We start from the raw sequence: 16,610 nt of genomic DNA, 5'->3' as shown, positions 1-16,610 counted from the left end.
CTTTGATAGCTAAACAAGTGTGGCACCTTCTTCATCAAAAAAAAAAAAAAAACGCTTCTTTTTAAAGTCTTCAGTGTTAAATATTTTCCGACTGGTAGTATCCTTGAGGCTCCTGTTCATCCGAAGTGTTCCTATGCATGGAGAAGTATTTTGCAAGCATGAGATGTTATTAATCAAGGGGAAATTTGGAGGGTGGGGAATCGTCAATTAATAGATGTTTGATATCACCATTGGCTGACTAATCCGGCATGCAGCAAAATCATCTCTCCTAGGGTTGATTCTTTAGTGACTCGAGTTTGTGATCTTTTCTACTCAGATACTAGGATTTGGGAACTTGGGCAATTGGCGAAATGCTTCCTTCCATGGTGGCTAGGATTCCTTTCTGTGAAGATTGGGGTGAGGATATTTTAATTTGGCCGTTAACTTCAGATGGTGAGTATTATGTTCGTAGTGCATATCATATGCTTGTTGCAGCGGAGTGTAGTTCTATGCTAAGTTCATCTTCCTTGAATCCTTCTTAGGGTTTTTGGAAGGCCATTTGGAAGATCAGTGTCCCAAATAAAATTCGGCATTTTTTTTTACGTGCTATGAAGGACTCTTTCCCTACTAAATAGAATTTGAAGACAAGACATGTTCCGGTAGATGACATTTGCGATGGATGTGGTGATCATGTGGAGTTGATATTGCATTGTTTATGTTTGTGCGATCAGGCCAAGTCTGTTTGTAGGTCGGACCCGAGGTTTAGCTTTTTATTTCAAAAAGAGTTCAGGTTTGTGCATGATATTTTGGAGGAGGTGTTCAAAAATGGTTTCGGATTTAGAGTTGCTTTGCTCGCTTCAGTGGCTTGGTGTTTATGGTAGCGACGCAACAGGTTGAAGGAACGCCAACCTTCTTGGCAACTTCACGAGATTGTTGAGAAATCATCAGCGTTGGTTCATGAGTTTTGGGATGTACACAAACAGGAGGTGAGGAATCTGGTTCGACGGCCACTAGTCCACTGGTCTCCACCACCCGACGCCTGTTACAAAGGTAATTTCGACGCTGCCCTTTTTGATGGTTCGGATTGTGCTGGTATCGGGGTTGTGTTTTGGGACTCTTCAGGGAACTTTATTATTGCTTTAAGTCAACGAATTGGCTACAAACCTTCGGTTGAACTAGCTGAAGCCATGGCAGTAAGGAGGGCCATGGTTTTGGCTAAAGAATTAAGTTTGTTTGATGTCATTATAGAAGTGGATTGTCTTCGAGTTGTTCGAGTTTTGGAGAATTCTGGTTCGTGTAAGACTTTGTTTGGCCAGGTTGTTGAGGAAACTAAGCGGCTGGGGTGTACGTTGCGGCATTGTCATTTTCAACATGTTCGTTGAGAGGGGAATAGGTTGGCTCATGGCCTAGCTAGAAGAGCAGTATTATCTACTGACACTGATGTATGGGTAGAAGAACTGCCTGGTGACCTGGAGGATGTATTCCAATCTGATTTTGTTTAATTATTTAATAAAATTTCACCTACCTTTTTCTCAAAAAAAGAAAAAGAAAAAAGATCGAGACATTTTTTATTATATAAATTACATCTCTCCCCTTCCCCTCCAAACAAAGGGGGAAAATAATACTTTTTTTTTTTTGGGAGAAAAAAGGGGGAAAAATAAAACTTAAAAGGGAGATTGTAGGAAAAATGAATTCATATTGTTTGCCCTCGGATTGTTGACACTAATTCATTCATTACATATTAATATGGATATTCAGCGTTTAATGAAATAGTAAAGTTTTGGACTCATTCTACCAAAAAAATAAAAAAGTTCTAGACTCAAGTTAGCAAATTATAGATGTTAGGATTGCAAAAAATAATTCAATTAGTTTTTGGTATAGGCGGGAATTGATAGAACCATCAGAAATTTTACCAGTTGAGCTAACTGGAACTCATGCAAATTTTTATTTTTGATAGAGGTGAAAACGTAAATAAAATCCATAAAATTGGTTTTTTAGGGGAGGAGGGTGTTGCATATTGTATGGACACAATTTTTATATCGAGGGTGTTGATTGCAAAATTTGAAAATTAGGGGTGCAGAGTACAAGTTTTCCCAATTAGTAAATAATCCCTCCCTCCCTCCCAAGCTAAAAAAATCGAAGCCCTTCTTCCCCCAGTGAGCAGTGAGTCCCCAGATTGGGTTGCGGTGTTGCCGCCGTGAATCGTCAGCGGCGTGTGCCCCTCAATCGCCACCGTCCCTTCTCATCTCATCATATGATGGAGGAGACACCTTCAAATGAAAATTCGGAGGAGCACTCAATCACTCCTCCTCCTCCTCCTCCCGATGATGCTACTCCTACTGCTGTTGCCGTTGCCGATGCAGATGCCGATGCCGATGCTGATGCTGATGCTAATGCCGATCACCATCACCTCGAAAACACGGTTCCTGATCCCATCAACCACGGGTATGTATATAGTTTGTACCTACTTTTCTAAACTTAGGGTTTCATCCTTTATTAGTGTTAAAAGTGGCTAAACAAATTGAGATTGTAGAGGCATAGAGTTGAAACCTGAGATTGCCGAAGAAGAAGCAGATGAAGTCAAAGGCATACTTGAAGTCATTGCATCCACTGGCAAATTTTGGTATCAAATTTTCAATTCCCTGTTGAAGATGCATTTCTCTGATTTTTATTTTTAATTTTTTTGAAAACCAAATTATTGATCAAGATTACTAATAGAGGAAAGAGGAGCATAAGATTATAGGGATTCTATTTACAATATAAAATGGAATATTTATAATTTGATGCTAAGGTCTCACGTGCTTTTTCGTAGTTTTTAAGTTCTTATCATTACTTAAATTGGAACTTCTTTTGTAGAAAATTGTTGAAATGTGGTATGAATATGACAGGGACACGACACGGCACGACACGCCGCAATTAATTAATTAATTCCATAATATATATTTTTTATGTATGTTTTATCTATTATAAGCGCAGTTTATGTTTATTTACAAGTTTTCAAAATAAATAATGACTATCAAGATCTTGAAAAACATAACACAATAAGAACTTGCATGTAGAAGTGTCCTCGGGGCGTGTCTGTGCTTCTTAGCTTTTGGTCCTTCTCATGGTTTTATACTCGTGTCAGTTACCACTGCTGTTATCACCGCCATAGCAATATCTCCATTCTTGTAATCCTTGTGATGCTGCTAGAACCATTGCCATTTTATTATGATTATCATTTCTACCTCCATATCCATGGCCCACTAACACAACCAAATTAATGGCCGTTGTCTGTGGCACTTTGAGTCTCTGACCGTTGCTACCACCATGGTTGACGCTGATGCCTTTAGTGCTGGAATTAACCGTCTTTTTCTTCAGCTTTTTCTATACCATGATGCAGGCACCAATTACCTAGTGGTGCTATAATTATTTAATGCCTTCTTCACCACCAAGATTAGTACTGCAAGCCATAATCTCATCATCAACTCTTTTGATAAAGATTCATTGTACTTCTTTGTCATCTATTTTTGTTTTTAAATTAATTCTTAATATGTTTTAAAACTCTTTTTTTATGGCTTTTACTTTATAAAATCTAAAAAAAATATAAAATATATGCCTAAATCTGTTTAAAATAACCTAAAAAAAAATATCAATTAATAGCCATATCCCTGCCATGTATCCTAGTTTTTCAAGAATTTCTGGGTCAACTTCTCCTGTGTCCATACTTGGGTTGTGACCGGTGTTGCTGCTGTTGCCATTGCTGGGATTTTATCTATTTATTTATTTATTTTATTTTAATTTTTACTTTTATATTTCTCTTAAGGAATTTTTACCATTTCACTGATGTGTTATTGACTATCACATTGACATTGCTACTAGTCTAGTTATTGTTGTTTAATTATTTTTACTATTTTTTCCTGGCTTCTTTCTTTGTTGTATGAGATGGATTTTGTGATGCCATACCAGTTGATTTTAACATAATTTATTCAGCAACTGGATTTTTTCTTGCTAACAATGAAGTATTAATTTAACTTATCAAAAAACAATGAAGGATTAATGTAGTTAAGTTATAATTTTTAATGCAACTGGCTTGTATGGTTGCGAGCATTTATTTGCAGTTGACATAAATATGATGTTCAAGGTTATGAGTTAGCTTTGCAGCAGATTCTTCACCTGTTTATGTTACCATGTAGCTATTTCATTGTATAGGTTATAGGTTGCACATTTTATATCTAATATAGCATGTTTCAGTTATAGTAAAGGTGTGCATGGTGTACTTCTACATCACAAGTATGCTCTTTTCAAATCTTCCCTTTGTTTGATCAGTTCAATCATTATATGGGACATTCACAATTTTCTTGGAAGTGATTTAGTTTGCGAGATCTGTTAGAATTTTAAAGGGTAAATTCAGAATATTAAAGGGATTAGTTATGGGAGGTTCTACTTTTGTTTTCATTGAATCTAAGACCTTTGAATTTGCTATTGAGGAAGGGGGTTCGTTTTTCTCTTTACGTATTTTTGAAAGAGGTAGGAACATCTCTCGTTCTGTCTGTATGGGTAAGGAGAGTGCGAAGAGTATTTTGTTTCACATTGAGGAGCTGTCATCTAAGCAAAAGCCGGGTCAGTTTGCGAGAACTGTTCGGGAGGGAGATAGAATCCTTATCCTTCAGTTGGGGTCCAATGCCTATGGCACCTTTTTGTTGTTCTCTGAATTAGACAAAGGCCGCCGGAGGGGATCCATTGTCATACCGGAAGGGAACTTGGGCAGTGGATGGAGGGGGTTTGGAGTCCATTTGAGGAAGACAATCCTTCCAATTTATCAGAATTTTGGTGTTAAGCATGGGAGGGCCAACACGAAACTGGTGGGGGTGGCGGAGAAGTTCCGGCAGAACTATGAAGGTTTTGAAAACAAAGGGAAAGAGATGTTGTCAGGTTCCCAATTTTCGAAACCATATTTTTCTTGGGGAGGTATTTCCGGGATTGAAAAAGATTGTGATGGAATGGTTGTCACGTCGGTCACTAATGGCGATGCGTGTAGCAGTGGTAATGTATCGCTAACCTTGGAGATTTCCTTGCGAGTGGAATGTGGGAATGAAGGGAAGTGGCACGTGCTTTCTTCTATGATCAATGAGGTGGGCTCGGTTGCTGTGAAGCCCAGTGGTGACAAAAAGCTACACAGCTTTGAAACTATGTCAACAAATGATTGTGGGCCAGGTTTTAAAAATGTGGTTGCTGTGAAGCCTAGTGGGGATGATAATTTACACGGTTTTAAAACTGCTTTAACAAAGGGTAACGGGCCTAGTTTTAAAAAAGTGGTAACAAACGGTAGTGGGCCAAGGCCCCGGACTTCTTGGCAGCCCAAAGCCCAAGCTGGGCATCTTAATGTTTTGCCTCACAAGCCCAAGTCTAAGCTACAACGTTCCAGAACTAAACCCACCCTCTTTATATCAGATGAAACTCAGCCAAGTGTGGTTCCGATTGAGAGCTCCTCTCTTGCTTGCAACCCCGAGGTTCAGTCAAGTGAGTCTTCACCTCAGCCAAACGACTCGGGTTTTCACGATCCGGGGATCGGGTCTTCACTTTCTGCTACTGTGATCCCTCCTTTTGCTAGCACTTCTCTCTCGGTGCCTCTGAATGTGTTTCCTGGGTCTGGGTCTTTGGCGCCTTCCACCTTCTCTGCATGTGACGCTGACTTTGGGCTTCCGCCGATGCTTTCAAGCATGCTGCCTGATCAGTCACCCCTCTACACACATACGGTGGGTTTTAGTTCTCCGACGAGTGTAGCGGCTGGTATGGGGTCGGAAGAGGTGATTTTCGAGGCTGATTCGGTAAAGTCTTCTCAGCAAGCAGTGGGTTCGGAGAAGACAGAACAGCTTTCCACCGTAGCACCACTTGATTTTGGTCCTAGAATTAGTGATTATGTTGGAAATTTGAGTAGAACATGGGGTAATTCCAAAGATTGGATGCTTGAACTTCGGGATGGGAGGAAAATAGTTATTCCGCTCTCAGCTTTTCGTTCTCCTATTTCCGTGTCTGATCAGCATGCTTCGGAGGGTGTAATTAATCCAGGAATGGCTTCTCTTGTTAACGAGGGACAAATTGTTAGTTGGGATTCAGAGAGTGATGGTGTTGTGGGCTATGTTGACTCTGAGGTTGGGTCAGAGGGCAAAGATTGGGACTCTGAGGAGGGTTTGTTGAATTGGGACTTTTTAGGTGAACCGCTAGAAGTGGCACCTCTGGCAATGAATAATCCAGGTGTTATGGAAATCCCTGCAGTTGAGGCGGTTGAGGAGAGAGGGGCTACGGTGGATGTAGATAATACCAAATTGTCTCAATGGGTAACTAATAGAATTAAAGCTTTCCAAAGATCTGTTGGGACCTCGCTGGAGGGTTTTGAAGAACAAGTAACAGGTTTGCTCTTAGCTTTAGAAACTCGAAGAAAAAAGAGGATGGTTGATGTAGTCTCACAGAGGAAGATGGTTAAGGCTGGGCATAAAGGACATCGTGAATTAAAGAATTTATTGTGTTCTTGGGGTGAGGAGAATGAGTCAGAAAGGAGCAAGAGTGCTGCTAGGGAGCGGGCTGTGGTAGTGCTTAAATGAATCTAAGAATTGTTTCATGGAATGTGAGAGGGTTGAATGAGCGGGATAAGCGTCTTCAGGTTAGAAATTTGATCCATATGTGGAAAGCGGATATTGTTTGTTTGCAAGAAACTAAGATGGAGCTGATTAATAGAGGCGTCATTTGTAGTTTGTGGAGAGGTCAACATGTGGATTAGCTCTACTTAGGCTCTGTGGGTGCTTCAGGTGGGGTGTTATTGATGTGGGACAACAGGGTTGTGGAGAAGGTGGAGGAAGCGGTGGGCTGCTTCTCAGTCTCCTGTAAATTCAAAAATGTGGTGGATCAGTTTGTTTGGGCTTTCACTGATGTTTATGGACCCAACTGTGATAGAGATAGATGTTTCTTATGGGAGGAGTTATCTGGCGTTTGTAGTTGGTGGGATGTGCCTTGGTTTGTGGGAGGTGATTTTAATGTGGTACGGTTTCCTTCTGAACGTTCAGGGTCGGTAAATTTCACTACTGCTATGCATCGGTTTTCAGCCTTCATCTCTGAGCAAAGCCTTATTGATTTGCCGTTGGTTGGGGTGAATTTCACTTGGTCTAGTTCTAGAGAGGTTGCTTCAAGATCTAGATTGGACATATTCCTTCTGTCAACAGATTGGGAGGAGAAATTTCCATCTGTTTGTCAACGTCGTCTATCTAGGTTGCTCTCTGATCATTTTCCAATCCTACTGGAGGGTGGGAATTTTCTAGGAGGCAAAAAATCCTTTAGGTTTGAGAACATGTGGTTAAAGGATGAGGGCTTTTTGGAAAGGGTGCGGTCTTGGTGGGAGTCCTATCATTTCCAAGGCTCTCCTAGCTATTCGTTGGCAAACAAACTGAAGATGTTGAAATTAGATTTGAAGAGATGGAATGTGGAGGAGTTCGGTAATATAGGCCTTAGGGTGCAGAATTTGTGGAAGGATCTCAAGGTGTTGGAAGTTATTAAGGATGATCGTGTTCTTTCAGCAGAGGAAAGTATGGAAAAGGATCGAATTCGTGTAGAGCTAGAAAAATCATCCTTGTTGGAAGAAATCTGCTGGAGGCAGAAATCTAGGGCTCTTTTTCTTAAGGAGGGTGACAGGAACACCAAATTTTTTCATCGTATTGCTAATTCTCATAGAAGACACAATACCATCGATAGGCTTATGGTGGATGGAGAGTTATCCACAGATCAGGGGATCATTGAGGGGAGCATTTCTCTTTTCTATAGGCAATTATACTCAGAGAATGAGGTCCACAGACCTCTCTTGGATGAGGTTGTCTTTTCCAGCATTTCTAGGGAAGAGGCCAACTGGCTAGACAGACCCTTTATTGAGGATGAAGTTTTTAGAGTGGTCCAAGATTTCAATGGTGATAAAGCGCCTGGTCCGGATGGTTTTACAATGGCATTTTTTCAGTCTTGTTGGGGTTTGATGAAAACAGATATTATGGATGTGGTTCATAAATTTCATGCCCATGCGGTGTTTGAAAAGAGTATCAATGCTACTTTCCTTGCTCTCATTCCCAAGAAAATTGATGCTGTGGATGTTAAAGACTTTAGGCCTATTAGTTTGGTGGGAGGGTTGTACAAGATCATTGCTAAGGTGTTAGCCAATCGTATGCGAAGGGTGGTTCACAGTATTATTTCAAAATCTCAGAACGCCTTCTTGAAAGGTCGTTAGATTTTGGATTCTGTGCTTATTGCTTCTGAGTGTTTAGACAATAGATTGAAGGCAGGGGTTCCGAGGGTATTGTGCAAGCTGGATATCGAGAAAGCTTACGACCATGTGAATTGGGAGTTTCTCTTGTTTTTGTTGCAGCAATGTGGTTTTTCAGACAAGTGGAGAAGGTGGATCAGGTGTTGTATATCAACTGTTAAATTCTCCATTTTGATCAATGGTAGCCCTTCTGACTTTTTTGGGAGTTCTAGAGGTCTGAGGCAAGGTGATCCGCTTTCCCCTTTTCTCTTTGATCTTGTCATGGAGGCGTTGGGCCGTATGTTGGGTGCTGCTACGGCGGTAGGACAGTTTTCGGGCTTCTCAGTGGGGAATGCAAATGGTTCCTTATAGACGGTGTCTCATTTGTTGTTTGCGGATGATACTCTTGTTTTCTGTGATGCTGATAGCAGTCATATAATAGCTTTGCGCGGGATTCTTTCTAGATTTGAGGAGGTGTCAGGGCTAAAAATTAATCTAGGTAAGTCTGAGTTGGTTCCAGTTGGAGATGTGCCTAATCTGCATGAGCTAGTGGAGATTTTGGGTTGTAGAGAGTCTGCTCTTCCGCTAAAATATTTAGGTCTTCCGTTGGGTGCTACCTTTAGAGATAAGACGGTTTGGAATCCTATTTTGGAGAAGATGGAGCGAAGGCTAGCTGGATGGAAGAGATTGTATTTATCTAAGGGGGGCAAGGTTACCCTTATTAAGAGTACTCTCTCGAGCTTGCCTACTTATTTTCTTTCTCTCCTTCCTATCGTAGTTAAGGTGGCTAAGCGGATGGAGGAATTACAAAGAAATTTTCTTTGGAATGGTATTGGTGACGATCGTAAACTTCATTTAGTGAATTGGTCTAAGGTCTGTAGGCCAGTGAAGAATGGAGGGCTAGGCATTCGGTGCTTGAGAAGGTTTAATTCTGCCCTTCTAGCCAAATGGTTGTGGCGTTATGGTGAGGAGAATGATGCCCTTTGGAGAAGGGTCATTGGGGCGAAGTATGGGAATGACTGGGGTGGTTGGTGTACAAAATCTGTGTCTGGGGCTTATGGTGTTTGTTTGTGGAAGTCCATTCGAAGGGGTTGGCTGAATTTTTCTAAGTTCCTTCGGTATGATGTGGGTGATGGTACTCGTGTGAAGTTTTGGGTTGATGTGTGGTGTGGGGATAGTCCTCTTAAGGAGGCGTTTCCAGATTTATACATTATTAGTAGGACAAGGGATACTTCAGTCTCTGATGTTATGTGCTATGCAAATGGGAGTATTTTTTGGAACCTACAATTTCGCCGTTTTGTGAATGATCAAGAGTCACACTCTTTGGATTCGTGTATGGCTTTAATCTATTCCACAAAGGTGTGGGGTGTAGGTTCTGACAAGCTTTGTTGGAAGCTAGCCAGCAGCCGTGGTTTTGTGGTGAGTGGGTATTATCACTCCCTTTCTCCTCCCCCCACTGCCACTCCCTTCCCTTGGAAAATGATATGGCAATCGAAGGTTCCCCCCCGGGTTGCTTTTTTTTCTTGGACTGCTGCTCTAAGCAAGATTCTTACTATTGATAATCTTCGGAAAAGGCACTTTGTTGTCCTTGAGTGGTGTTTTATGTGTAAAAGGTGTGGGGAATCTGTTGATCATCTCCTCCTTCACTGTCCTATAGCTTTTGAGATGTGGAGTATGGTCTTTTGCTTGTTTGGTATTTGTTGGGTGATGCCGCAAAGGGTAGTGGATCTATTGGATTATTGGGCTTGCAATTTCAGGCATCATCACAATATAGTGATTTGGAGGATGGTGCCGCACTGTTTGATGTGGTGTATCTGGCGGGAACGGAATTCTAGAAGTTTTGAGGGTCGCGATCGGTCCATTCTTGAGATTAAGTCTTTTTTCTTTTTTACTCTTTTGGAATGGTGTTTAGTTTTACCATCTTTTTCTTGTCTTTCCCTTCCTATTTTGCTTGATCTTTGTAATTTGGTTTCTTGATGTTTTTGCCTCTTTAGTACATTTCCTATGTACGGGGCTGTGTTCTTCTCTAATATATTTTTATCGTTACTTATCAAAAAAAAAAAAAGTTATAGTAAAGGTGGAAGTAGATGTGACTGTTTCATCTTCATAATCTTTGCGTGTTTTATTTTGCACCTTAGGCATGATTGGGACAAATTGAAGAGCATGCTATCCTTTCAGCTGAAGCAGGTATGGGGAGGTATACTGGCAATGCATCTCTTGTTCCTTCACAATAATCGTTTATGGTTTTTAATTTTTCTAAAATATGTGCATCATTTTATCTTTGTCTTCGGTTCCAAGAAAGACCGTTATCTGACTCTGTGTGTGACCTCTAATGCAGGTCTTGTTGAAGTATCCTGAGGCGAAAATGACTGGTGAGGAGCAAAATGCTTCTTTAGGAGAAACCTACCTGGAACTTGTGAAAAGGTTGGATGAAGGTATCTTCCTAATCATGTCATCTTGTGCATAATAATGGGATGAATGGTGAAGTCATGGGTTCATGACTATGTCAGTGTGTGTGTAACTTGTCAATTAGAAAAACAGTGTTTTGTTATATGTGTTGGATGGAACTTATTGGTCCTAAATATTGAGGTGTTTCATTCTAGAATGATGACAATATATGAGGATGGAGCAAATAAGACAGATTTATCCTTTTCTCTAAAACAAACCCAAATTAATATAAACAACCCCCTAAAATGAACCCAAACAATCACTCTTACTAAACCAAGGATAGAGAGATATTTGATAACAAAAGTCATCATCTGATGGAAATATCCTTAAAATGATCATTGACTGTATGTCTAAATTGTCTATTAAGTTTTACAGTGTTAGTCCTAGTGGCCTTGAACCAAAAATAGCTTATAAAAAAGGGCTTTGAACTGGTGATAAATTCAGAGAAGATTAGGGTGTGTGCATGACTTATTAAAAAAATAAATAAATAAGGGAAGAATTGGAGAGAGAAAATGAGGTTAAGTTACTGTAGGCTGCTTCTATGGCTCTTTTATATGATGCCCCATATCTAGTGCAAAACAAAATAAGTTGATCGAAAGTGCCCCTATGATTGATAAATGGTTTGGTTTTCATGGATATGAGAGAATTTGAACCTATGGCTTCCACTCGATGATGGTTGCCTTTTATCGTCACATCAAGATATCAATGGATTTGTTTGTGATGTAGCCATATAGGCGGGATTTGAACCTAAGACCTTTATTTGATAACAAGAGACTTTACTAGTTGAGCTAATTATAGTTCAAAATAATGGTTTGGATTAAAATGTAGTGCTAAACATATTCAATTGGCGTTAAAACAAGATTTTGTAGGAAACATACAATAATCATCCGTTCATAATGAAAGTGGAATAAAGCAGTGACTTGCTGGAAACTTGGAGTCTTTGCTTTATTTAGGACATTTGATGGATTCTGATAAAATAATCTCAGGCTTGGCTCAGTTAAAAATGGGCTAAGCAGCAAAACCAAATACTATTCTATTTGTGCTTGGATTGGTTGGTGGAAGATGCATTTAACTTCAGTCCAATCCTAATTAAGCTTGGCTTGATGCTGGACACTAGCTTTCTGTGCATAGTTTTCCGGGTAATGCTTTCTATTTCCTCTGTATGCAAATTGGAAAGTGCCTGCCTCTGACATAAGCCTCATGAAATTGATTCTTTTTCTTTTTTTTGGGGGGTGGGGGTGGGGGGGGGTGTGAACTTGTTTTGCATTGTGAAACCAAAAATTGTCATTAGATTTTGGTAGAATCTGTACAATGCTTAATGTGGATATTTTAATTGAGGATTTTGATCTGCATTTATTCAATGAAATATGGACTTCTCAAAAGAAAAAAGAAAAGAAAAAGAAAGTGAAGATTTAAATTGATATTTTATTAGGAATGTTATCAGGCCTCTTTTTCTGTAGGCCCATGAATCGCGATTACACTCTTAAGAGTGCTTGCTAAACAAAACATGAGATGGCCATAACTAGTGCTGTAGTAGTTGACGTTGTTCTTATGTTTAATTAATTTATTATTTCTCTACCCATCAAAATTATCACATTTTACGATTTTTAGTTCCATTTGTAACTATTAGATCTTTTAGTTCTATTAATTATTTAAGTGTTCAGGGTTCAAGTCTTAAGAGTGGTCACTTGACTCACTTCACGCAAAAAAATGCTGAAGCGTAGACTGTATCCAAGCCACCCATCCTAAGAGTCCACTAAAGTGGAAACGGCATTGGGTAATGACCCTTTTATGTTTATCTGTGATGCAGCTCTTCTTGGCTTTGTTGAAGGTCCTCCATTTACCCTGCAGCGGCTTTGTGAGGTGACTACTTCATTTGTGCATTATATATTATGCTAAACTGCCCCCCCCCCCCCCCCAAACACACACACACACACACACACACACACACACACACACATGGTGGTGGCGAACCAAAAAAAATGGTGGATTTCTTTGGGGGTGACAGATGGGATACTTGCACATCTCCAAGTAATTTATGACTTCTTGGCTAGGAAGATCTGCACATTAATTTTGTCTCATTGCTGTTACATATTTAATTTACTCTAATAAATTTCTCACGCCTTATCTTATTTATTTCTATTGAGCAGATCCTATTGGAAGCACGGACTATTTATCCCAATCTTTCAAAGCTTGGTTTAGCTCTTGAAAAGGTATACTAATTTTTGTGCTGCTTCTGTTTGTCGATGTTGAAATCTTTTATGATTTATTGCCCTGTCAATTGCAAGTTGTGTGGGTTTTTAAGTCTTAGGCTGTATGGTGCAATTGTAAAAGTCTCAGGTTTTCAAGTGCAAGTGCCCAGGTCCAAGTCTTGATAGTAGACACTTCATGCAAACAAAACTACCCCTTCCGGGACCCTAGTGGGATTGGGATCAGCACTGGGTAATGACCCCATATAAGAATTAAGAGTCCTGCTGGTCTGCCTTATTCTTTTGCTGCTTTCTAATATGGTTTTGTGAATGTTGATGCTACATTATGTGGCCTCAGTTTTTTAGGTGTGCTTGTCTTTGTGTCTAGGGGTCAGACTTTGATTGATCAGTCTATGTTTATGGGTTTTCTTTATGAGTGATACTAGAGATACTACAGATTTTATTTTTATTAAGAAAGCTTTACAAACTGTTGTGTCAACATTTAAACATAATACATAAAGTAATTAAAGAATTATATATGATACTGTTGATGTGGCACCAATCATATTTATTACCATTTCAATTTGTAAATTTTTTGTAGTAAAATTGGTAGTACCTTTTTTAATGTTTTCCTTTCTTGACATAATCACTAGCTTCATAATGTGTCTATTTGAGAGTGAACGTGTTGTAAGATTTCACAATCCTAATCATTTATCCCTTTTCATTTTTTATTTTAAGAGGGGAAAAAAAAAATTCCATTCCATATTTTGTTATGTTTTGCATGGGCACTCGTCAAATTTAGAGATGTTTGACATGGTCATGGCATACACCACTTTCCAAATAGTTATAGAATGGTGGTAAAAGTTTGAAAATTGAAATGGTTTAATATATCAATATATTAAAATTTTAAAAATTGTATTTATTCTTTCCTACTATTTTTGATGCTTACTGTTCTGTCAATTTATCTTGTCCTGCCTGTAGAATTTGTTGGTGACGTCTATGTTAACCAAATCTATTGATCAATATCCACAATCAACTGTGCAAAAGCAAGATGAACCAGAGAAAGCAAGCGAAGAACTCGAGGCTCACCCCAATTCGGTACAAAATGGGGTCGAACCTATGGTAGGAGATGGAGATGAAGTAATGACAGATGTAGAGGCTGATATAGATGATGATATGACCATTGACATGGAAGCTTTTGAAGAAATCGTTGGATCATCAGAAAAAAAATCCGAACCAACTGCTAATACTTAGTCTTGGGTGATTATTTTTGGTCAATTGAATGCCTCAATTTTTACCGAGCTAATGGCTCTATTTCATTGGAGTTCTGGATTTCTAAATGGGCTCGGTTGGACCAGTGTATTCTGCTTCTGCGTTTGGTGAACTTCATGATAGCCTTAAGGAAAGGATGGATCCTTGTGGCGAGGAGTTACAAAAATCTTGTCTCAATATCCCAGGTGCTGTATTTATAAAATAACATGAGATCGAAGATTACTTGGCTTTTTATCTGCTTATCGAGAAAAAAAAGTGAGAGGATTACTTGGCTTTTTAGGTATTAAATTGGTAGTGCTGTATTAAATTAATAACTTGTGAACGAATTTAAGCTCCTTATGTGATTTTAAATACTCAGGTGCAAGATAATAGCTCATTTGTTTTTGAGAAACAAACCCACACACATAGGGATGGGCTTAACACAGGCACACAACAAACTCTACTTTAAAGCCATAATAGATAAGTAGTTCAATTTTAGAACGTAAGTGACATCTTAGAACTCGTATTTTTAAATTTTTTTTTCCTCATTGCTGAAGTCATTAAGTATATATAATGTTGAGTCAATTAGTTATAATGAAATGCTTTTGGTTTATTCCCATATATATAGATTTGTGAATTAAGCAATTTTTTGCAGAGAGTTTATTAAAGAGCACGATCGTTGACTGCTATTGATAATTGATGGCATAATTTCCAATTTCAATTTTAACTATTTTTTTTTTGGTTGAAATTTTAACTAAATTTTAAAACTAAGTCTAATGTGATATTCAAATATTAAATCATACGAGGTCTCAAGAATACGGAGGAATAAAAATTCTATTTACAAGAGGATGGCTTTATTTCCTGCAATTTAATTCATTGGCAAATTTGATGTTTTATTTGACTTCTAAAGAGAGTAGAGCTGTTGTGATTGCAGAGAGAAGGGTAGAGCTACCAAGGAGAATTCACCGTTACAATATCTTTTGATGGTATTTTGTTTTAGAGAAAATGAAATTATGGATTATTTTTATGAAACAGGTTGAACGAGTTATTAATTTGAATGATTAGGGGTTTATATTTTCTTGTTTTTGATTGGGCTTTTTTTGTTGATGTTCAGTCCTTTTTTTTTTGAGGTAATAGATAAGAGGTCTAATCTTGTTGTTTGGGTTATTTTATTGTTGTTATTTGGGTTTTTGTTTGGTTTGACTTTTTTAAGAGGCTAAGGACTGTGTTTGGGTAGGCCTAGATAATTTTTGTTGGATCCAAATTCTTGAGATTTTCAAGTTAGGTATTCAATATATATATGTGTATATATATATATATATATTCTTTTAAGTTAGACAAAATAGGTTTAAGTTATAGAGTATTGTGTGTATAAACACCCTGAATAATATATAAAGCTGACACTGATAGACCTTACTATTTATTGACAGAAATCTCAGCCGTACTTGATTTGATCAATAGTATCATTGTTATTGCCTATTCCTATGAATCAATATCAAACCCAGGGGAAAAAAGGGATTTAGCTCATGTTGATTATCAAAAAGCAATGACAACAAATTTTTATGAGGCACATATTGAAGCCTTGAAAAACAAAACGTGGAACTAGCATGCAATAAAAATGTAAAGGCTAAGACCTTTGTGGAAGGGGGCTTGGTCTGGAAATCATTCATACCTTCTGGATGGAATACATGTTTTATGCATGCACATTCATCTATCTTTGAAACCAACTATTTTTTGGCTTTTAGTTAAATCTGAGTCATGGTTAATTTAGGTTCACCATGTGTGATTTTTCCATTTCGAAAATGGGATACATTTTATCAACGGGGTCAGAGGATTAATGGGTACAAATTGGAGTTTCTTTAGGTAAATCAATTTAACTCATTATGAAAAGTATTATATCCACAATATTTTCATAATAGATCATGGATGGTAAGTTGTTATTCGTTTTAATTTGAATTTACAAATGAAATTACTTTTTTGTTCACTTATAACAACTAGCAACAACCTACCACTTAAATTTGTTATGAAAGTATTGTAAATGTAAAACTTTTCATTAATTAACCCAGTCAAAGATATTTCAATGCAATAATAGAATTTTCAACCTCTATCTTAAAACTTTAAAAGCCAACACTTCATATTTTTGCCTCCATATTTTAATAAGACCAACGTTTTCTAAAAGATAACATTGTGATTTAACTACTGAATTTCACAATATCCACAAAGATAATAAATCAACTAAACACTCAAATGAACTAAAATAAAGGATTTATTAACCAACTAAACACTCAAATAACCTAAATAAACTAAAACTAGCCTCTGAGCATGCGCGTGAGACTCTTCTATTTTTTGGGTTAAAGTTAATTTAGAGCATTTATTATAATTTAAGATGACTACATTTTTTAATCACAAAAAAAATCAACGGGTGTGATGAGTATTATGTGTAGTAAAATAATTTTTCATCACACCCCTAGATTTTTTTACCA

General features: G+C 38.1%; 1 protein-coding gene across 1 annotated transcript; it reads left to right on the top strand.

Annotated features, from left to right (window-relative positions):
- The first annotated feature begins 2,067 nt into the window (after positions 1 to 2,067).
- On the top strand, positions 2,068 to 14,517 carry LOC142619504 (uncharacterized). Its single transcript, XM_075792625.1, has 7 exons — positions 2,068 to 2,424; positions 2,513 to 2,602; positions 10,378 to 10,426; positions 10,578 to 10,674; positions 12,498 to 12,550; positions 12,838 to 12,900; positions 13,858 to 14,517. The coding sequence occupies exons 1-7, from the start codon at positions 2,234 to 2,236 to the stop codon at positions 14,128 to 14,130; spliced, it is 816 nt and encodes a 271-aa protein (XP_075648740.1). The 5' UTR covers positions 2,068 to 2,233; the 3' UTR covers positions 14,131 to 14,517.
- Positions 14,518 to 16,610: the final 2,093 nt, after the last annotated feature.

This window comes from Castanea sativa, chromosome 12, assembly GCF_040712315.1.
Source record: "Castanea sativa cultivar Marrone di Chiusa Pesio chromosome 12, ASM4071231v1".
Lineage (NCBI taxonomy): Eukaryota > Viridiplantae > Streptophyta > Magnoliopsida > Fagales > Fagaceae > Castanea > Castanea sativa.
This window is presented reverse-complemented; position numbering and strand designations above follow the sequence as displayed.

Bases quoted from the DNA above. Each gene is read 5' to 3' on its own strand.
- LOC142619504 (XM_075792625.1), top strand. From the start codon at position 2,234: ATGATGGAGGAGACACCTTCAAATGAAAATTCGGAGGAGCACTCAATC. The intron at 10,427-10,577 runs GTATGGGGAGGT...CCTCTAATGCAG, and splicing joins TATCCTTTCAGCTGAAGCAG to GTCTTGTTGAAGTATCCTGA. The intron at 10,675-12,497 runs GTATCTTCCTAA...TCTGTGATGCAG, and splicing joins TGTGAAAAGGTTGGATGAAG to CTCTTCTTGGCTTTGTTGAA.